This window comes from Danio rerio, chromosome 16 (assembly GCF_052040795.2).
Source record: "Danio rerio strain M-AB ecotype USA chromosome 16, GRCz13ab, whole genome shotgun sequence".
Lineage (NCBI taxonomy): Eukaryota > Metazoa > Chordata > Actinopteri > Cypriniformes > Danionidae > Danio > Danio rerio.
In genome coordinates, this window is record NC_141036.1 from 35878944 (window position 1) to 35901988 (window position 23045).

At 36.3% G+C, this 23045-nt stretch overlaps 1 protein-coding gene across 24 annotated transcripts; it reads right to left on the reverse strand.

The window, feature by feature from the left end:
• Window positions 1-2121: 2121 nt before the first annotated feature.
• On the reverse strand, window positions 2122-22963 carry phf20l1 (PHD finger protein 20 like 1). 24 transcript variants are annotated; one of them, XM_087287279.1, is made up of 24 exons: window positions 22578-22838; window positions 21285-21430; window positions 20583-20751; window positions 20279-20374; window positions 19520-19604; window positions 17213-17301; window positions 16844-17051; window positions 16534-16662; window positions 14128-14192; window positions 13797-14022; window positions 13558-13695; window positions 12830-13012; window positions 12572-12631; window positions 12138-12428; window positions 10235-10417; window positions 9747-9803; window positions 9132-9233; window positions 7891-8031; window positions 7582-7766; window positions 7100-7199; window positions 6747-6942; window positions 5975-6218; window positions 5725-5881; window positions 2122-3465 (listed from the first exon to the last, which is right to left on the reverse strand). In XM_087287279.1, the coding sequence occupies exons 2-24, from the start codon at window positions 21365-21367 to the stop codon at window positions 3323-3325; spliced, it is 3330 nt and encodes a 1109-aa protein (XP_087143405.1). In that variant the 5' UTR covers window positions 21368-21430; window positions 22578-22838; the 3' UTR covers window positions 2122-3322. The 24 variants fall into 24 exon arrangements, with proteins under 24 accessions (XP_087143405.1, XP_087143402.1, XP_087143400.1 ...); XM_087287276.1 differs by having other exon boundaries at window positions 16534-16665; XM_087287274.1 differs by having other exon boundaries at window positions 16844-17054.
• Between the last annotated feature and the right edge of the window lie 82 nt (window positions 22964-23045).

Sequence of the window (23045 nt, forward strand, 5' to 3'; positions counted from 1 at the left end):
CTTCTCTAGGATGCAAGAACTCTCCTGTAGTCTAAAAGACTGCAGGCTCTTATATACTACTGCTAAGATGTGCACTGTCATACCAGTTCAGCATTTTGTAGTAATTTACGAATTTATCTATCAAAACAGTAAGCTCTTCAGCTTGGTTGAAGTACCTAGTGACGAATGAGAGCATTTTACAAACGAGCAGCCAAGCTTGAGCTTGAGAGTGCTTCTGTGAGGAGAACCACCAACATCGCTCTTCTGGAGACCACTTGCAAGAGTTAAAAAGAGCTGTGCGGAGTTATTTCTTAAATGTTGCTGTCGTCACAATAAATCTATGAAAAAGAAAATATTTTCATATAAATATAAATGCAGTAAATGACACATTAATGTTCAATTTTTCCCATTTCTGCATTTAGAAGAGCTGCATGATATCAAGCAAGTTATTCGTTTATGAAAAAGTTCATCGTTTCAGTCTGTTTTAAAATATCTTTTTAATTGAATTAATCTTTAAAATTGGTTTAAATGCTGAATGATTTAAAAAATTTAAATATATAAATGCAAATATAAAATGCATTTATATATATATACATATACACACACACGTGCGTGTGTACGTACGTACATACGTACATACATACATACATACATACATGCATGCATGCATACAGGTGAAGTAAGAATTATTAGCCCCCCTGTTTATTTTTTCCCCCAATTTCTGTTTAATGGAGAAGATTTTTTTCAACACATTTCTAAACAATAGTTTTAATAACTCGTCTTTAATAACTCATTTATTTTATCATTGCCATGATAACAGTAAATAATGTTTTACTGAATATGTTAAAGACACTTCTATACAGCTTAAAGTGAGATTTAAAGGCTTAACTAGGTAAATTAGGTAAAATAGGTAGGTTAGGGTAATTAGGCAAGTTATTGTATAACGTTGGTTTGTTCTATAGACTACCGGGAAAAAAAACATATAGCTTAAAAGGCGTAATAATTTTTTCCTTAAAATGGCTTTTAAAAAATTAATAACTGCTTTTATTCTGGCCTAAATAAAACAAATAAAACTTTCTCCAAAAGCAAAAATATTATCAGACATGCTGTGCTGTTAAACATAACTTTGAAAATATAAAAAAAAAATAAAATAAAAATGTAAAGGGGGGCTAATAATTCTAACTTCAACTCTGTGTGTGTGTGTGTGTGTGTGTGTGTGTGTGTGTGTATGTATGTATGTATGTGTGTGTGTGTGTGTGTGTGTGTGTGTGTGTGTGTGTGTGTGTGTGTGTATATATATATATATATATATATATATATATATATATATATATATATATATATATATATATATATATATATATATATATGCAAAAAAATATATTCATTGACTTCTATTGTCTTCATTAGTTTCAAAAACACTGATTTGTTTTGCAATTTAAAACGGCATCTTTGGAGATCTTTTCTCCTGGAGATACTGTTGTCCTAAAAACAACAAAAAAAATATTTTACCCATACTTTAGAAACAGTATAGTAGAAAATTTTGACGATTTACCTTGAAAAAGGTTATTGTCCCATGCCTACTCGGCATACCTTTGTGCTTCATGCAATTTGTGTTTTGGCATGCTTATTTAGTGATTATCTCAGTTCTACTGTGCTAATTAAGAGTTTACTTGTTAAACTTTGTTGGCTTAAAGTAACAGCTTTGATGGTTGTTGTGATTCTAAACTGAACCTTACGATATTCTAGTTAGGTTTGCTTTTGTTTAACTTGTTTTTGTTAGATAAGTTTGAGTGTTTTGCCCCATGTAATTTTGAGTTTTGTAGTTGAATTAGTTTAGATCTGGTTTTATTTTCATTATTTATTTTTGTTGCTTAGTTTGGATGTTAGATCCAAGGATTGTTTTGTTTTGTTAATGTTTTGATTTGGCTTACAATAATTTTTTTTCGCTTAAAGAGAATATTGTAAATGTTTATTTCTTTTTTCCATTATTATTGTTACATCTTTTGTTTAAACCATTGAGTAAGATCATCTTAAATTCAGAATCAATTCCTGCCTCATCCTTAATCTGTCGCACACATTACCTTTGTCTCAACTAAATGCTACATCGTCCCTTTTAAACATCATAAACGAGTAACAAAATTAATTCAGAATATTTTTTTAATGAAGTTGTACATACAGATAATTACATCAGGTCTTTAAATAAACTCTTTAAATGTACAGCTGGTATTTCTCATCAAACGAAACTTCAAGTTTTAAATCTAAATTCTAAAACACTCTTTGTACAGATTAATAGAAATGGAGATTAAACAGGCATTTTCAAGTATTATCCTCCGATGCCTTATGTTTTTTGTTGTTGTTTTTCCCTACAGTTGTAAAAAACTGTATATACACATTTCAAAAACAAGAAAACAGAACTAAATGGATTCATTATATGCATTTACATCCCTCTCAGGATTAGCTTACTTCACGGTAGCAACTCTCAAAAGTATCAACATGATAAACAGACCTTAGTGAGAAGAGTCACCTGCTTCTAGACGCCCACCATTAGATTAGCTTGCTTTCTTGTGAATCGCTACAGCATCCATCAAGACTGTAGAGAAACATGCTAAAATATTAGACGAGCTGTTGTACGAAAACTATTTATCTATCTAGATGTTGTTTTAATGAGTTTGTTGGCATTGCGAACCTTTAGTGCCAGTGTATCAGACTGCAAACTAGCCTTATCCTGCTTTAATAAAATCCAACATTCAATTTCAAAAACTTGGAAATTCTGAACTGTGCGTTTCTGGATAAAGAAAAACGGACCATATGGGTCTGTTTCCTTGGCACTTCAAAGTGACTTTAAGTGGCAAAAACCTTTTTCATTAAATATTTATATATATATCAAACACTAATAAACTTTTAAATGGTCTGCTATTAAAGACCCACTACAGTCAAGTTCATATTTCCTTAAGCTCACAGAGAGGAAAAAAACAGACTGGATTTGCTTTTGGGGTCTAACTGATGCAAAAACACAAACAAACAAACAAGCTAAAACCTAAATCCATGTTTGATGTTGTAATCTTTTTTAAAAATAGATTATGTTCCCTTCTGTTAACACATGAAAGAATTAATATCCTATAGTGATGTTTTCCTATTTTGGACAACAACATTCTCTTTAAGCACATATGCAGTTTAGGCTCACTGACATCTTCCTGTTTGACACATTCAGCATGAATCTCAGACTTGGTCATGGCCAGCGTTCATCTTCAAGGGGAGCACACAACCACTGAAGAGAATACACCTCCTTGAGTGCGCAGATTGTTGTTAGAAGCTTAGAAAAGACACTATAATGTATGTATCACACAGAGCAGAGGGTGCTCATCTGCTGCACTTTTCCCAGGTCAGTCAGAAGCTGTTTGATGCGGCACTTGAGCTGAGGGAGTCGGGCCAGAGGATCAGGAGGCTCCAGTTCACCAGTGAAGTCCAGCCAGCTCTCCAGCACTTCACACAGACAGGGAGAAAGAGAATCGGCATTAATATGACATCAAATGCATCACAAAGGTTTTTAAAACAGTAGCTGCAAGCTGATTTCTTTCCAACTGTGATTGGCATTTCATCTTTGCTGCTTGTTTTGTAGATAATAAAAAGGGGCATAAAGGGAAAATATCTGATTAATCAACATAATCCATCATCATTTTTTGGCAAATTGGGCCTTACGTAAAATTGCAGGTGCAGTTTAATGTATAGTGCATCCGCAAAGTATTCATAGCATTTCACTTTTTGACATTATTTTATGTTACAGCCTTATTCCAAAATGGATTAAATTCATTTATTTCCTCAAATTTCCACACAATACCCCATAATGACAATGTGATTTTTTTTTAATTGTTGCAAATTTATTACAAATAAAAAACCCTGAAAAATCACATGTACACAAGTATTTACAGCCTTTGCTCAATACTTTGTTGATGCACCTTTGGCAGCAATTACAGCCTTAAGTCTTTTTGAATATGATGCCACAAGCTTGGCACACCTGTCTTTGGGAATTTTTGCTCATTCCTCTTTGCAGTATCTCTCAACCTCTATCAGGTTGGATGGGAAGCAACAGTGTAGAGCCATTTTCAGATCTCTCCAGAGATGTTCAATAGGATTTAGGTCTGGATTCTGACTGGGCTACTGAAGGACATTCACAGAGTTGTTGTGGAGCCACTCCATTGATCTTTTGGTGGCGTGCTTTGAGTCATTGTCCTGCTGGAAGATGAAAAGTCGCCCCAGTCTGAGGTCAAGAGCACTCTGAAGCAGGTTTTCATTCAGGATGTCTCTGTACATTGCTGCATTCATCTTTCCCTCTATACTGACTAGTCTTTCAGTTCCTGCTGCTGAAAAACATCCCCTCAGCATGACGCTGCCACCATCATGCTTCACTGTAGGGATAGTATTAGCCTGGTGATGAGTGGTGCCTGGGTTTCTCCAAACGTAATACCTGGCATTCACATCAAAGAGCCGAGTTTTAGTCTCATCAGACCAGAGAATTTTGTTTCTTATGGTCTGAGAGCCCTTCAGATGCCTTCGGTAAATTCTAGGCGGGGAGTGGCTTCTGTCTGGCCACTCTACCATACAGGCCTGATTGCTGGATTGCTGCAGAGATGGTTGTCCTTTTGTAAGGTTTTCCTCTCGCCACAGAAGAATGCTGGAGCTCAGACAGAGTGACCATATGGTTATTGATCACCTCCCTGACTAAGGCCCTTTTCCCCTGATCACTCAGCTCAGATGGCCGTGCAGCTCTTGGAAGAGTCCTGGTGGTTCTAAACATCTTTCACTTGCGGATGATGGAGGCCACTGTGCTCATTGGAACTTTCAGAGCAGCAGAATTTTTTTTGTAATTTCCCCAGCCTTGTGCCTCGAGACAATACTGTCTCGGAGGTCTACAAGACAATACTTTTGTTAATCGATTATTTTGAGCATCCCTAATTAAACCGCACGCGCAGGCTCAGTGCCGGAACTCTTTAAGCTCTGAATTTAATAAATTGTTGAATGCAATACTGGTAATATTATTAATCTGAAATATTGATAAAATGTGCTTTATATTTCAAAGTTCTTGTTCATTCATTTATTTTCTTTTCGGATTAGTCCTTTTATTAATCAGGGGTCGCCACAGCAGAATGAACCACCAACTTATCCAGCATATGTTTTTACGCAGCAAATACCGTTCCAGCTGCAACCCAAAACTGGGAAACACCCATACACTTCTGCATTCATACAAATACACTACGGCCAATTTAGCTTGTTTAATTCACCTATACCACGTATTTGGACTGTGGGGTAAACTGGAGCACCTGCATTAAACCCACACCAACACAAGGAGAACATGCAAACTCCACACAGAAATCCCCACTGGCCCAGCCGAGGCACGAACCAGCAACCTTCTTGCTATGAGGCGATCATGCTACCCATTGTGCCACTGTGACACCCAGCATAAATATTTGTTTTAGAGAAGCAAAGTAAAATTGTTGAACTAACACAAAAAAATTTATTTTAGGTTTAATTCAAGCATTTTAAACAACCTAAGTTTGTTTTTAAGTACTTTCAAGGCCTTAAATCCATATATCTGAAACTGAAGTACTTTCAAGGAGAGTGGGAACCCTGCTCACTGAATACATCCCAACTTTCATCCCAACAAAATGCTTTGATAGATTAGGGGGTAATGGTGTTATTTCAAATGTGTAATTTAGCGCCACATTCCATGTTTTGGCTGCTTACCATCAAGCTCTTTCTCAATGAGGTCCATGCGGCCCGACAACTGGTTCTGAATGTCCTCTATGTGTGTGAGCAGGTTCATCTGCCACTGCAGGCAGTTCCTGGTCTGCTCCACACTGCTGTCATTAACACATCCAGACAGAGCAATGGCACTGCTGACCTACACAAACATAACACACAGCAATTATCTTTAAACATTCTCTTCCACATACTGACACTGAACAGATATGAGTTTTAACCGTCCTTTGGATACCTCTTCTTCCTTTATGTTAAACTGAGAGCCCATTTGCATCCCCTGCTCATCTCTTGTGTGCTCGGCACCAGTCCCAGGTGGTTTTTGGTAGCTGTGCTCACTAGTAATGTAGGTTTCAGGGTTTGAATTCTGATTAAGGTGCTCTTTGAAATGTAGACCGTCTGGAACTCCACCCATAGGCTGGTCCTCATCAGAGTTTACCCAAGACCGAGCCCACAAGTGTAAACTTGGGTTATGCTTGTTCCTTAGAAAATGTGAAAAGCATATTATAGTTCCTGTTTTTCTTCTATAACAGAAAAATATTCAAAGACCAGTTTATATGGGGCCTATTATGCTTGTTTGCTGTTTCCTTTAGTGCATAATGGTGATGTTTAAGAAAAAAAGAAAGAAAACCATTCTGATGGAAGTTGTTCTCTGTCTCACTGTTATCGTAACATCACCAATATCGTATGTATCTATGAGCACTGCTTCTAAACTCAAACACCTTAACTGTAGTGCTGTGTCTAGTCCACAAAAACGGTGTGTGTGCTTCCAACCAAAAAGTTGGGAAAGCATGATATAACAACTGATCAATTTTCCAATTAAAATGTCACAGACTTATTTTTATGACAACAAGAGCACAAAAGAAGCCCTTTAACACGCTTTAAAATTCTTCGGTTTTTCAAGCGTAACAACTGTGCGCTACAAATTCTATACATGAAATATCTAGTGACAGTTAATTAGTTAACATCTAATTTAAAGGATTAAGCAGGCTTCTGGTAATTGCTCTTACTGTAAAATATCCATCTTTAGCTGAAGGCCGTGGAGCAGGTTTTTAACACTGTAAACATCAGCCAGCAGCTGGTGAGTGGACACGATTTTCTTGGCATTCTGATGCGAGTAGTTCTCGGCGAGGAAAGACAGGCCGTACATGTGGCCTTTTTGAAGCCAGTCTTTATCATGGCGGTACTTTGCGCTCCACCTCTGACCTGAGAAAAGAGCATATTTTAGTAACAAATCTGGAGACATTTCAGTTTAATATTTAGAATTCATTTTATTCATTTAAGGAGCAAAAACAGACATTTGTAATAGCAAGATACTTTTAAAGATCCTGCTGACAATTTTCAACTGTTGCATGACTGTTACCTGGAGGGTCTCTACAGATGTAACAGATGTACTGTTCAGGGATGCTGTCCTCCAAAAGCCCCATACATACACTGTGCTGCCAGCACATACATTCTTCACACTGTAAAGTGATACGCAAAAAGACAAATACACATTTTCAGGCACTATTTCAACACATTTAAAGTGACAGTTAACCCATAATTTTAAATTGTCATCATGCTAATCCCTCACTTCTTCATTCTGTTGAATACAACGGAAGACATACTGAAACTGTTGTAAAAAAGCCATTAACTTCTACAGTATTATTTTCTTTCTATTATGGATGTCAACTAAATGCAACTTAAAGCATTCTTCCGAAAATCTTGTACAATAATAATAATTGTAATATTAAACAGAAAAAAAGAAATCTATCAAGTTTAGAAGCACTTAAATTTGGGTAAAAGCTAAAGAAATTTCAATTTTTGGGTGAACTATCTCTTTAAGATTTGATGCCATGATCATACCTGAATCATGAAGCCATTTTCTTCATCCATCTCGCATATGCAGCGAACAATTTCATCAGCACCATCATCATCCTCATCCTGAAAGTCCTCCATAGTGATTGAGTCTAGATCCTGGTTATACTCATCTCCACTGAACAGTAAGCTCTCAGTGGTCGAGTCTTCCAGGAAGTCGATGTCTGAAAGGTCTGCGATAGGAAAAGAAAATAAGAGGCTCAACATTACCAATATCATATTCATGTTGACTACTATCTATTATAACAAGCAAGTCAAATTTTATAGCCACAAATAATTCCACATGACAGAACTCACTCTCCCCGGTGAGGTCGACAGATAGTATGGCACGAGGGTATTGGAAGGTGCTGTGCTTGAAGGCACTAGAGGAAGAACGATGCGGTGGGGAAGACGGTCTCTCCAAGTAAGCCAATGACATCTCATCCAGGTCTGGGTAACCTTAGCACAAACGTGAGAACAAACTGAAACATTTGTAACACTACAAGGTTTAAGAATCAAGAAACTTTAACAGATTTGTGCGTGTTGAGCATCAATTATGAAACATTGGCACCTGTCAGTTTTAATTGTGGGGAAAACTGGATAATTTTGAGCTTTTGTCAACTTTCATCTTCGGGTACAAAAACATTTTTGAGCGGGATCAAAATCTTTGACGTAGCATGCATCTGCTAGAGGAGTGATGGCACGTTGGTTTCTCATTATTATTAATAGCAGACTTTTTCTTATCCTATGAGAAGACCCTGCTTCTTAATTATTCATGAGAGCACATGCTTTCTGAAGGCAAGGCAGACTTGCCAAGCTGTGAGACCCAATGACTAGGTAAGACTGAGTTTTTGCACGGCACGCATTATTTAGCCCTTCAGGAAGGTTTGTGTGTTTCTTTCCATGATCCACAGGATTTGTTGCAAGTTTTTCGCCCTGATGCTGTCAGGGCCGGTACAACAAAGCATTTTTGCCATGAGAGCTGTAGGAAAATTACAGAATGGCGGACTTTGCCTTTTATCAGTTGAGTTCGTTACCATTCAGACACATCGCCTATCCGTGCTGCTGTGTTCGCCTATGTTTAAAATCCTCCAGATTACCGGCAGGACGAATGGTTGAAATAGACAGGGAAAGAGACCTGCTGCACTATTATCCACTGTGTCTACATTTAGACCCGGGATTCAGAGGTAAGAAGTCCTCCTCATGTACAGTGTTTATATAAACATTATTAGCTTTTTAATTATATAACAAATTGTGGTTATGTGTATATCAAATTACAAATAACAAATATATTTCTTTACATTTTAACTTTGTAAACTATAAAGTTATGGGTCTCTTCACGGTTTGTCTCATATTGTGAGCCAACTGAGTTGTTCGCTCCCCTCTTTTTTCCCCTGATCTGCCGGCCATGCACATTCCTAAATCTGCTTGCAGCGCTCCACACCTATCCTGGAGCATTTTTTGAAAAAAATCTGGGGAAGACTCGAACCGAAAGAGGAGGGTTTCATGGCCCTTTAAAATTCTGCAATGAAGGCAAACTCAATTACAATTTCACTTACAATGCAGTTTTGATTTCTTCTTCTTTTTTTTCTTTTTCTTCTGTTTAATTCGGAAAAGGTCCTTTTCTTTTCTGTCTCTCCGGTCTTTATCCCTCTTTTTGACTATGGCAAAAACAGAATTGCAGGTTCCTGTTTAACATGGTTTAAGCAGCTTGGCTGTTCACACCAGATGCAACATGACTAACTTTAACATTTAAATACCACATACATTCTACATACAAAATAGGACTGCACTCTCAAGTATACAATTAACATTATTAAAAATGTCTTTAAAATCATTATTTCCCATTCTGACATTCATATTTAAACTATATATTTGCTAATTATTTTATTCATTTTAGATCTGGAGGTAAACTATCTGCTGCTGAATTCAGTATGGCTATAAATATCATGTAAAATGATACTAAAACTGAGGTTTAAAGTTTTACAGAGGCTGTTTTACAGCCGCAACATTGCAGAAATACAAATAGAATAGTTTCTAAAATAAAAACTTCTTATATCAGTGATGGTTACTATATAAACTCATTTTAACCAGCTTTTATCACATCACATCACATATAGTAATGACATGGTGTAAGAATATGAAAATGATAATAAAAAGTAAGGTAAACCCACCAAACAGTTGACATTTATCATCCAGTTTGAATTTACGCTCTGTTTTTATACAAAGACCTAAAGACAAAACAAGAAACATAAAATTATTAATTTAATGACAAATGCAATCATCTTGAAAGAAAAGCTCCACAAATGTACACTGCACTTCACTATTACACACATGCAAAAAATAAGTAAAACATACATATATTTTCCATAAGCTCACAAACGTTTACAAGTACACATATAGCCTGTCACCTGTAAACACTATATTTACTGTGTTTATTTAATCATTTTACTCTGCACTGATTACTGGTGATTGTCACATTATATCATGTGACAAAAAATACTCAATTAATATTTCTTTAAAACACTGAAGAAAAAAAACAATAAGTTACATTAAATTACATAAAATTACAATTAGTAGTACTTCATTCTCTTTAATGATAATATTATGAAAATACATCTTAGCAACTCATGATCCTTTAAAACCTAAACACTCAGCTCACCATCCAAGTGCTTGTCCTTCTTGATAATCTTGTCGTGGAGGTTATCAAAGGTGGGAGGTGGAAGGGAGACCTCTGTACTGTCTGAACTCATAGAGGCAGACGAGCGTTTCTTTTTACAAAACTTAGAAGGCCGCACACAGCCACCACTGTCCATTTGAAGCATGAAGCCCTGAGAGGACAGAGCTGAGACACAAAACAGAAGAGAATGTTTATTAAGGTTCAATTCTTGAACTGTGTTTTACATGTATGGAATACAAGTACTGTCATAAATATTTTGTTTTGGGCACTTAATAAGGCTCTGTCTCATCTGACAGCTATTTTTAGATTGTAAAGAACTATTATGGCCCGTTTCCACTGAGTGGTACGGTACGGTTTGGTATGCCTTTATGGCCGTTTCCACTGCTAAAAGGTACGAAAAAGCAACCCATATAGTACCACTTTTTAGGCACCCTTTCAAAAGGATATCTAGCACAACAAAAGGGTACCAAAAGGTAAAGCAAGACACAAAACTGAACGCTATTGATTTACAGAGATAGGTCACTGACTCATGCACAAGCCAGGAGATGAAAAGAAAGGAAGCTCCATTTTTAAATACACATGCCAGACATCACATTGTAAGAATATATAATAACAAGCCATGGTAGATAGGTGGTAGGTTTAATAGATTCATACTCATTGTTAAGACTTTATGTTTGTAGCTCAGCAGTGTTGAAACTAAAGCCACCTTTCCACTGCACACGACATTTGGACACGACTGTCGGAATACACCCCCTTGTGGCAGGCGCACAGTATTTTCAGTGTTGTCATGCACCATAGGGGTTCACAGTGTCCGAAATAAAGGAGAACAAAAGCAAGAACCTTTATTCTCTGTGCGTTTACATGGTTTAATGAATGAATGAATACAAGAAACTCATAGACCACTAAAATATTGGAGGGAATGTGGAGACAACATTTAAAATATATATTTTCATTACTTTCTTACTTACATTTATGAACAGAAAAGTTTTTTTTTTAAATATAGACTTTTTATAATTCAAAAAAAAAAAAAAACAAATAAACTTCCATTTCTCATCTTGCGTGCAAAACACAGATCCGCTGCTCAATTCGGATCCGAATTTTCCGCATACAGAGATGGTCGGAACTCAATGCAGCTCCCGGACTGCTCTCCATTGGAAATGAATGACTTCCGGTCTGTTGCTTGTCGTTTGTCGTGTGCAGTGGAAAGGAGGCTTTAGGGCTGCACAATATTGGAAAACTCTGACATTGCAATATTAGACTTTTCTGTGATTCATTTTGCGATATGAATACAATTTCAGCAGATGGCTTAAATAGCTCTATTTTGAATGACATCATTCATTTGGGTTGGGATATTTTTGTAGCCGAGTGAATCAAACAAACTGCAAGCATAAATAGGGTTTGATGAACAAAAACAAAGATACAAGTGTAATAAGCAGCGGTGGTGCTCTGGAGAGTCAAACAGTAGAAAGATACTCGGGTACAATAATTAAATAATCAAATGTAATGTGAAATAACACTGTACAGTCAACAATGCTGATAAACTGTAATCCTAGCTTAACATTGCAGATCCTGCGATGTGACTATTGCGCATAGACACTTTGGCCTACTGATGCTGAAACAATATATATTGTGCAGCCCTAAGACCAACCGTACATTTTAAAGTCTTACATAAGCAGATACAGAGAATTTTGCAACTTTGTCAGTTTTAAATGCAGATTTTGGAATTGAACCCTAATAAAATTCAGCGATTATGTTACGTTTTCTTTTACATTTTTAGAACTACACATGCATGGATTTGATTTATGCACAAAATGTATATTACAGTGTTTTTATTCCATATAATCATGGTTGAAATTCCAATGACAAATATGAAAAGGCCACCTACAGGAAGAAGTAGAGACGGTCCTGCGCCTCTTGTTATCGGGGACATCTGATAATGTGCTTGTAGGCATGGAAGCAGACGTGGCCCTGGTGCGGCCCTCCCTCTCTGGGGAGCAGACCTCGGTGTCCATTTCTTTCTCAGTGTTGTGATAGTACTTCAGGTGATAGTCCAACAGCTTAGCTTTCCGGAACGCTTTCGAGCAGCCAGGGACTTTACACTTAAATTTATTATGGTCCAGATCTATTATACACTCGTTGGGAGCTAAGGGGTCATCAGACCTCTTGGTGTTTATGACTGGGGAGAAAGAAGAAAGATAATATTAATGAGACATGTAATAATATTAACAATAATAATAATAATAATAAATAATTTATTAATGTATTGTTATAAATGTCATTTTGTAATTGCAGTATGTGAATGCTGGTCATGGTTCCTACTTGGTTCTCTGGCATGTTTGTTGGCTTTAGGTGTTCTAGAAGGAACTTTCTGAATTGCAGCTAAAAAAAAAAGAAGAAGACAGAAAAAAATTTGTATTAACATATGACAAAGCCCACATCATTGCTATGACAACAAGTCAAATCTACTGTTGATATTCTGCATGCCTTGGTGTGTGCTGTTCACTATAGAAACTAAACACAAATTGCCTTTCAAAAGGTTTATAGAGAAACACATACAGTAAAATGATTGAAAACTACCTGGGACTACAGCAGGTGAGTTCCCTTCAAGTGCTGCTTGATTACTGGGCAAAACATCATTCATTTTCTCCTTCTCAGTGATTGGTGCCTGAGCACTGGCAGTGGAAGTAGCTGTGGATGGGCTTTCTGAAACTGGCTTTTGTGAAATAGCTTCTGTTTTAACCACAGTGCTGCTGTCTTCATCTGGAAAACATTTTAACATGCATAATTTAAACAGAAAATTCTAAGGTGGAACTACTGAAAAAACACATGCACAGTATGCACACTACTTTTCAATGCTTTGTGGGGAAAACTTAAGCTGTAAAAGTGATAGCAAAGATTTTGATCGTGTTAGAAAAGGTTTAAATAAAAAGCAGTTGTTTTAACTGCCAACCTATAAAGTCCTAGTGTCTTCCACAAAATATTTTTTTAAGAAATGTGTCACTGCTCTGAAAACTATCATTTAAACTAGATAGAAAACATTTTCACATAATTAATGATCGACAAATACTGACTCTTTATAATAACTTAGGGAGCAGAGATGGCTGATATGATGCTGATTTACCTTATTGGTATAAAAAAACAGATGAATGATAAAATTATTGTTATTTTTTTTATATATTTTAAAATGGAATAACTTCAAATGTGAACATCTTAATTCTATAATCCTAATTTAGGCTTTTTTCAATGTTTTGAAAAGTAGTTAGTTTTAAAATTGCTATTTATGTATCTATGCAAGTGTCTCTCACCAGCTATCAGAGGTCCATCTGGTGGTGGTGTAGGATGAGTAGCTGTATCCCTTGTGTGTGGTGACGGCGGACAGATCAGGTCAGAGGTTGTTGCTAGACGTTGAGATCGTCTCCTTCTTTGGGGGGAGCTGGAAGGGGCTGTGCAGAAACATCATTGAATATCACTGAAAGCGTTAAGTATAATACACAGTAACTGCTGATAGTGGACAATTTATGAACAACTCCTCTGGCTGACCCACCAGTGTGTGTGCTGTCTGGAAGGGTTTGTGTTGGACTGGGTAAAGGACTAGATTCGGGGGCTGCAGGTGTGTTCTGACAGCTGGATGCGGACTCTCCAGAGTCATGTTTCAGTCTTCTTGAACGAGCTTTGCATGCAGGTGGGTTAGAGAGGGATGGGGTTGTCTTTTGGGCACTGACCGACTGGGACTTCTCATCAGCTGGACTAGGCTCTGGACTTGGTACTTTCTAAGGGACAGAGAAGTAAACATGACAGAGTGTGTACAAAAGTGTTCATTAGTGTGTACTAAAGTGTTCATTACACTGATAATAGTAAGCCAGTTTCTTCTATACCTGCTGTGGTGTCACTGGAAGCTCTTTAGTCTCTGCTTTCAATTCAGTCTCAGTGTCAGCACACCCTGGATGAGAAATAAAGCACAGAACTTTTTTTTCATGATTTAATGTTGAAGAATTAAGGACAACACCAGAAATTATTACAATGAGAGAAAGTTTTATATGTATTGCCATATCAGCTTTTCTAAGTATTTCATGGAAAAAACAAATCGAATTTACAACATTTTATAAATAAAAATTGTTTATAATAATAATAAAAATAACAATAAAAAGGACATTAACAGCAATAAGTTAAACAAATCTAAAAACTTTTAATAATATTTACTTTTGATATGAATCCTTTAAAAAAAACAGAAGAATTTGTATTTAAAAATATTTCTTATACGTTCTCTCCTGATAAAAAGAATTGTCTAATAACATTAAAAACAGGGAATTCCAAAAGTAAATGTTTAACACTTTGATTTCTGTTGCAATATTGACATGTTGAAATTATTACAATAACAATCATATTGGTCTCTAATATGAAATAAGGCTTTGTTTATTACTATAAAGTTAAATGTTCGCACTCTTTAAGGAATTCTGTTAGATGTTGATGTTTTAATTGTTTGTCTTTATTAAATACTACTTATATTAATTTGTTAAAACTTTAACTTTTAGGGTAACTATTGCATTCTTACAGGACAGCTTTCATAATTGGCTTAAAGCTTCTGTTAAGTTATTTTTAATGAGCTGTGCATGAGTAACGCCTCATTCACACGGGGCGTCAGCTTCAACGCTTCCCATTCACTTTGAATGGGTGACGTCAGGTGTTGCTGAAGTGCATTGTAGATCTGTCGGCGCCGCTTTAGAGGCGTTGCTCGCTGCAGAAGTTAGGACTAGTTAAATTTTTCAACCGCCAACGGAAGCGCCAGCCAATCAGATCGCTGTATGCAATTACACCAGCTAGACAGTGACCTATGTCTGAATGAATTTCATTGGCTGACGCTTCCATAACGATCGCTTCAGCCCCAACTTCAGACACGCCTTCAATCAAGCGTTGACGCTGAAGCCTTGTGTAAATGGGGCGTGTGTGTGTGTGTGTGTGTGTGTGTGTGTGTGTGTGTGTGTGTGTGTGTGTGTGTGTGCTAGCGCAGCCTTTTCGGGGTATAAAAAGATCACTGTCTGTTACTGCTGGTATAGATAGGAGTTGAATTGAATAAAGAGTGTTAAAAATAAGAGGAACCATTGTGGTTATTTGACTTAACAGCTTCAAAAGCCAATAGTATCATCATTGACATGAATTTTGCTTCAATTCCACAAATGATTCCAGGTTAAATATTTTAAAACTAGGCATGACTAGAAAAATTATATAGATGGCATTCAAAAGAAATTAGTAACATACATACATTTTCAAGAAGAGTTTATTGAATAACTTGACAGTTTTAAAAACATCTTTATGTTTTCAAAACTGCTCACCCTAATTGACAACCACTACTTAAAAATGTTCTATAAGCTTAACTGAATGTACAGATGTTTCAGCAACTACTTGTCTTGACCTCTAGGCTGCATTTACACTGCAGATCTTGATGATCAATTCTGATTTTGTGACTGTATCCAATTTTTTTGCTGAACAGCTTACATATTCTTTTTAAAGTGACTCGTGTCCGATTGTCTGCATTTACACAGCACACGGCAAAAATGCAATGACCAGGAAAAAAACGCTGACTAACAGCTGATAACAAAAGAGCGCTCTTTCCTCTATTCCTGTATTTAATCTGATCACGGGGTTTAATTTTTTGACTATTTATTGTTTTACTATAGTTTATGATAGAAATGTTCTTATTTGGCCATCTTATTTTAATCTAGGATTTTTTAAACTAGTATGCATCTTAATGTAATGTCCATGGCGTGATTTATGCACGTGACGTATGCCACAACTTTATATTAGTTTATATTGGTTACGTGGCGGATGTTACGCTCTGGCGCTCTCTCTCTCTCATTAACATGCTTAAATACGTGTGCTATATGACAATATAAAAGCGGATTTAGTCCTTGTGTATGAGATCTAAGGTTTGGGACTCTGCTAAGGTCTGTTCTGAAATGAAAGCGAGACTACGTCATTTGTTATGGTGTTTAATGATGCGTGACTCACATTGACAGGAGAAAATCCAATCTACCTGTTTATATTGCAGACACGAGAGAACAGATACGTTTCATATTGGATAAATTTCCACATATGAACAAGGACTGAATCTGATTTGAGTAAATCTGAATCCATGTGATATTTCCTGCTTACATGAATATGGGCCACATCCGTTCTGTGCCACATGGGAAAAAAAAAATGGAATTGAGTCACTTGAACCATGCAGTGTAAATGAGGCCCTAGAAACTAAGCCTTGTTTTGGGTAGTTCTCTGCAAATGTTTACCTGCTCCTTTGCCAAGGCGACTCCTTTTAATGCTGCACGGGTTGCCTTGTCTTTTGCTCCTCCTCTTTGCTATAGCCGATTCAAGTTCCTCAGCAGGTGGCTTACTGTCCTCTTCTTCTGAGTCCAGATCTGCTGATATAGAAACACACATTGTTAATGTGGCCACAAAAAAAGACCTCCTAAGATGAGTTCCAATTACATGAACAATATCTATAAAAGATTTGTAACTTAACAGATCAGCACGAATCAGCAAGAACTTGTCTACAAAATACATTTCACAAGGCTTAAAAAGGCGTAGTAAATCACACACCAAGTTTCTCCGATTCACTGTCCTCCTCCTCCTCATCATCATCATCATCATCATCATCCTCGTCAGCATCATCATCATCCTCCTCTTCATCTGACCGCTGTTCTCTCCTATCCTCTCTGTCCTTGTTGCTGTTGGCGCTGGTACGTGGTCTGTTTCCTCCTTTATTCTTGGCCGCAGCAGAGGCAGCTTTCACCAGTGCGATCCAGTCCTGCTTGAACACAAACCAATACACTATAAGTCACATCTGACATTGACAAGGGCACATAACATGCAATTTAAAAACAATAGCATTTAAGCTATTGACGATGTTGTAAATGCCATAAAGCAAAATAAACTTAAAGGAAATTGTGAAGTCACTTATAAACTTACTTGTCCTTTTGCATCTTCTGGCATGGACTTGATATGGATTCTTTTCACACAGCGAATGACACCATCATAAAATTGTACAGTGTAAGTTCCTAAAACAATAAATATTAAAAAATCAGCAAATCAGTTACAAATGCATTCTTGAAAGTTATGATTCAAAATATTAAATAAACATTATGTCAACGAGAAAACTCTGCTATATTTATGTTTTCACATGTATAAACACCTTGGTTTAGGTTAACATTTTCTTATGCATTTAAAAATTATTTCTATACTCAAACCTAACCTAATTGAGCCAGAATTTTCTTGCAATTTCAGCAAAAAAAAAAAAAGTCACAACTAGGGATGCTCAAAATAATCGATTAACCGTTAACCGTAAGGGTTCGTTTGTAACCGATTAATGCTATCAGTTAAACGATTAAAATTAATATTTTATAGATTTTTAGTTTGACTGCATAAGGGGCAGATTGAATGCGCCTTTGCGTTAAGAGGGGCATCTTTTGCACGCGGCTCATCCCAGAGCAGCAGTTTGTGTTGTCAAGACAACTACAGAGAACTTTTAAAGAGCTTGGTTTCCGCTACATTCATTCTTCCATGGCGAGGACCAAAATCCATCCCGCCACGTGCTACATTACCCATTCAAAACATTCAGTTATTGTTTTTGCTTTTAATAGCGGATTATAATCGCATCAAAACGTATTAAAAGGTAAGTGAATTATAACAGCGGAAATTTTTCTATAACCGTAGTGCTGTTTAACCCTTTGGCGTTACGTGCTGACTGACTGACGGACTGATAGGTGCGCGATGCGTGAGGCCAGCAAACACACAGAAGCTTTCAGTTAAGATGAACACAGTTTCTATAGTTATACTTTATTTATAGATAAAGTATGACTCTGCATATAATCACTCTATCTTGTTGGAGTTTATAGCCGTTTCGCTTTACTTCAGGACGCATTAACACCGCTCTGAAGGTCTAATAGCTGTTTTAAGTTATCCAGAGCTGTGTGAATGTAAAATTTTTGAATATCACAATAGTATTAAATATTACAATTGTAACAACACAGACAGCAACACTTTTGCACAATCGATACCCAGCTGATTTAGTCGTTTCATGAGAGGACCGCGCTTCTTCTCTTCTGTTTTCCTTGTCAACATAAAGGCAGTGAGATGCGCCTTATTTTCGGCCCCTTGTTCAACTGCAAGACATATTTGACTTGCAGGACGATAACGTATAACCCGTGCCTACAGACACATTTGCCAAAGAAGCAAAATGAAAGAAGAATATGCTGTTTAACAGACGTGTTGATGCCAAAAAAAGCGCTGATGTTGACCTGGATCTGCGTCATAAACGCAACAAATAGGCTTTACCTTTTATTTTACAGCTTATAAAGCATGTATGCACATCAATGCAATATCATATTTAAACAACAAAACTGTTTACAAAAAGTCAACATATGCGTGCGTTGTTGTCTTTTTATCACGCAGCGCACACTTGAACCGCGAGGGAGAGGAAACCATATCAAGACATAATCTTTAAAATAATGATTTCTATTAAAAATCTAAAAGGTTTTGTGATTCTAATAATAACAGCGGGGCATTAAATAAATGCATATTTTCCGTGGAGCGAGCGATTTGAGGAAGTCAGGTATTTTTATTTGACGAAAGACAAAAATATGATTGGAAAAAAAAAACGCCTATGCCGATTATTAAAAAGAATCAGTCAGTATTTTCGTTTTGTAAAATAAATTAATTATTGAAGTGAAAATAATTTAGGGCAGTCCTATTTATTTTATTCATTTTATTTAGTTTATTCTGTTCTTCTGTGCTAAACACTGCAGGTGCGTGAAAATGCTCTGTTGTATTGTTCTATTATTAATATGCTAGCATATAAAAATAAATCAGTATTTTAAAATGCAATATTTAATGTGTCAGACACAAAATAGACATGTCAATTTGTTTAATATAAAATTAATAGTAATCTGACCAGTTAACCGTTAATAACCGATTAATGAGCGGCGGTTGTCCGTTAGCAAAATTAATCGAAATGAGCATCCCTAGTCTCAACTGAGAGATATAAACTCATAATGCCAAGGACATCATAACACAGTAGTTAGACAGAGTCTGAATCATCTTTTTCAACTCTGGCTTGCAGAAACGTAACCAATGCATTTGAATTACAAATTCGTTTTGTGTATTTTCATTTAATTTTTCATTCATTTTTGCCTGTCGCCACTGCATCCATGAGATGCTTCTTGCATATGCATACTGGAAAAACAATTCTGCTCAGAAGCGCAAACAAGGTGATCTTACCTTCCTTGTTGATACTTTCTATCTTTGCAGGGTAGTAGCGGCAATCTGTCCATCGTGCAAGCACTTCCTCCCCGTCTCTCAATTCCTGAAGGTAAAACAAAAACCAAAACAGACGTGCCATTAATTACAGTCAACACAACCAAAATAAGCAAGCCTGCATTGACGATATGGGATGTGCTGTGATCGTAAAAGTGAATGGTTAGAGCAGAACCAACTGTGATGAACACCAAAAACTTGATTATTTCGTATAGCACCTGCCAAGTTTATTAAAAACCACACAGACACTTGCAAAAACCCAATTCAAGAAAACCACAAAAGTATTTATTAACTGTTAACTATGTTTGTTGCTTTTTTGTACAAACGTCAGAGAGAAGCATTCTCAAAATAGTCTACCATTCATAAGCCTGGGGTCATTAAGATTTTTCTATTTCAAGTGAACACTTTTCCTTTGTAAACTTTCTATTTAACAAACAATCTAATATATATTGTTAAGCCATATATTTAAACTAATATATTCTTTGGTTACTTTGGTATAACTTCAAAATCTTACTGATCCCAGACCTTTGAAAAGTACTGTAAGTTTAATGAAAGACCTGTGTATTTTGTATATTATTATTAATCTTTTTTAAATGGATGATTGCTTTTGGCCCAACAAAACATTACAAGGTTTTGGCTATGCAGATGGAGGAAACCCAAACAAGAATGGGACAAGCAGTTGAGAGAGCCAGATTGAGGTAGATGGTCAATTGAGGTATGTACTTGTCTCTGCTGGGGTAAGTCTTTTTGGTCTTCTGTGCTCTCTGTACTTCCAGGAAGCTCACGAAGGCGAGATGCTCTCATCTCGCTGAGTCTCTCCTGGCAGAAATGTTTGTAAGACAAGAATTAATCAATCAATCGTCTCATTAACAAATGAGATTTTATTTTATTTCATTTGAGTGGCTGGGAATTTTTGAGCTATGGAGTCCCTGCAGTTCTCATGCTTGGCAAATCATCCTACACATTTTAGACCATACATGTATATCTTTACAAAAAAAAAAAAAAGTAGGAAGTACTGCAAACATACAGACACCTCCTCTTCTTTGAGACCCTCTTTGCGGAGTGCCGGTCTCTCTAAGGGTCGAAGTCTGTTGCTGTCCCACAGAATCCATTCATCATACCTATGGCTCCAACGGTCAAAATGCACAAGCATCTTTCCTTCATCATAATCAATCTTCTCAATGCGTGAAGGGTACCTGCAGACAACAATTGAAAATCGGCAAGAAAAAAAAAAGCAAGGATCACAATTAGACTGTAGTTACAATGCATTCAGGAACTAAAAGTGTCCACAAACAGACTAAAGTTACTCTATTTGCATTGAATATAACAAAAAATAAAATTTACATGAATGTTTAAAAACAGCTAAATGAAGAAGTGCTCAATCTTTTAAATGCCACAGAACCCAAGATTAAATGATCTTGACACAGGAACCCAATTTTCATTTACATTCTAAATATTAAATAGCATTTGTGCATTTTTACATAAAGCGAACCAGTTCATATCGCAAAACAATATTATACTTCTAACAATTATTAATTTTATTAAATTTAAAATGACCTATTAAGTAAATATTTAGCTACAATTAAGCAACATTGTGTTTTTATCATCATATACCATACACTCACATTTTTCCACTTATATGGATCACTTTTTTATCTATTTCCTCATTTATAATCAATTGGCATGGGTTGTCGAGTTTTAAAAATTAATCTTCAAAATGTATTCATACCATTTTTGTAGATAATCCTGGGCCTCGACCCTGGCACCAACCTCGAACGTGATCCCTGGTCGATTTGGAGTTTTTTTGCTCATTTTGAGTATTCTCTAACCAGGTCTTTCTCGAGACTCAAACGCTCTCTCGTCCTGTGGACAAACCTATAAATGCAAAGAGAAGACCTATGAGTCTATACATATAAATCAGCTAAACCACACTGTAAGGTCAAATGTTTGACATTAACATCACCCACTTTATATTAAAAACAGACAAATCTTTGACTCATTTGTAAGTGTAGTATTGTATTTGCAAATCTACGAATAAGCATGCACAGTTTCCAGAGCTCAGCTATTTGTCAAGCTTGCAAAATGTACCTAATCCAGGCCTTTGAATAGTACACTAGTCTAGCATGTTTCCTTATTAGGGAAATTACAATATTTCACAAAAGTCTTAACACTTTAATGTGTTACGAAGCATAACAATTGCATGCAAACAACAGATAAAAACAAAAAAACAAAAAGAACTGTGAATGCATAGGCTTTCAAGCTGGACAGTGGCTAACTGAGCTAACCAGCTACTGTACTTCACTTATGGCAGCTTGGCACACGAAATAAATCCCCATTTTAAACTACTGCAACCACATATATAAAACCGAACTCTCTAAAAAACCCTGATGCAAATTTAATCCTGAAAAAAACAAATGATAATATTAGGAGGGCAGTTTGCTCTTTTTACTGGATTACCATAGCTCGCTAATGCTAGGTACAGAGTAACGAGCTTCTTGTAAATATTTTCCAGCTTGAATACATTTGTCAAGGTTTTCTTGAAAACACTAGTAAACCCGTGAGCATACACGATACATATCAATATTTAAAAGACAAAACTTTAGGTCAAACCTCTCATTGTCCAGTTAGCACAGCAGAGCTAGCAAACAGCTAATGCTGTACCAGCTGACTAGCTAAACCGTTCCGAGGGGATAAAACTATGTGCAAAAAAAGATGGAAAAAAATGACAGGACAGTGTCTTTGTTAACACGACTCGAAGAATGACAGTTGCTTTCTGACCTCCGCTGTATGCGTGACATGTAGATTTACCTTTGCAAATTCATTGAGAGAATAGCAATTAATTCCTATAGTGTATTGTGTTCATTCCAGCTCAGTTAGTTTTAACCAAACTGAACGTGTGCGCGCACGCACGCGACGTACAAAATGCCCGAGGGCACGCGCACCGCAGACCGACACGTGACCAATAATCAGACGCTTTTGTGTTTGTTTTGTTTTGTTGTAAAAGAGACAGTAGCAGTCTTACTTTCGCTTGAAGTTGAAGTGGAGTAGATCTTCTGTGCGACATCTTCGAACTGCTATCAAGTTATACAGATACAAAGAAAGTGGTCAATGTTAAATTCTAAACTTAAAAGCTCACCTCAAAAAAAGTCAAGTGTATTTCTGTTTTTGGAAAATATTCAGTTGTGTTAAATCATAAACAGTGAAAAAAAAGTATATTTTAGTGTTCAGTTCTCTATATAAGAACCTTTTCTGCTTTGTCTTTCATTTTAATTATTTAACTAGCACATAATAAATAGAATTAGCATAATAAATAGAATCGAGCGTTACATTGTATATATAGAGTGCATACACAACTTCCATACAGTAATGACAAAATGCAAAAAGATATACGATACACATAAAAAATGAACAGTTCAGTGTGTAATAAAAGAAAAGTTCTGTATACTTTTCTTACGCACTGCCATTGTGAAAGGCATTACAAGGTTACAGG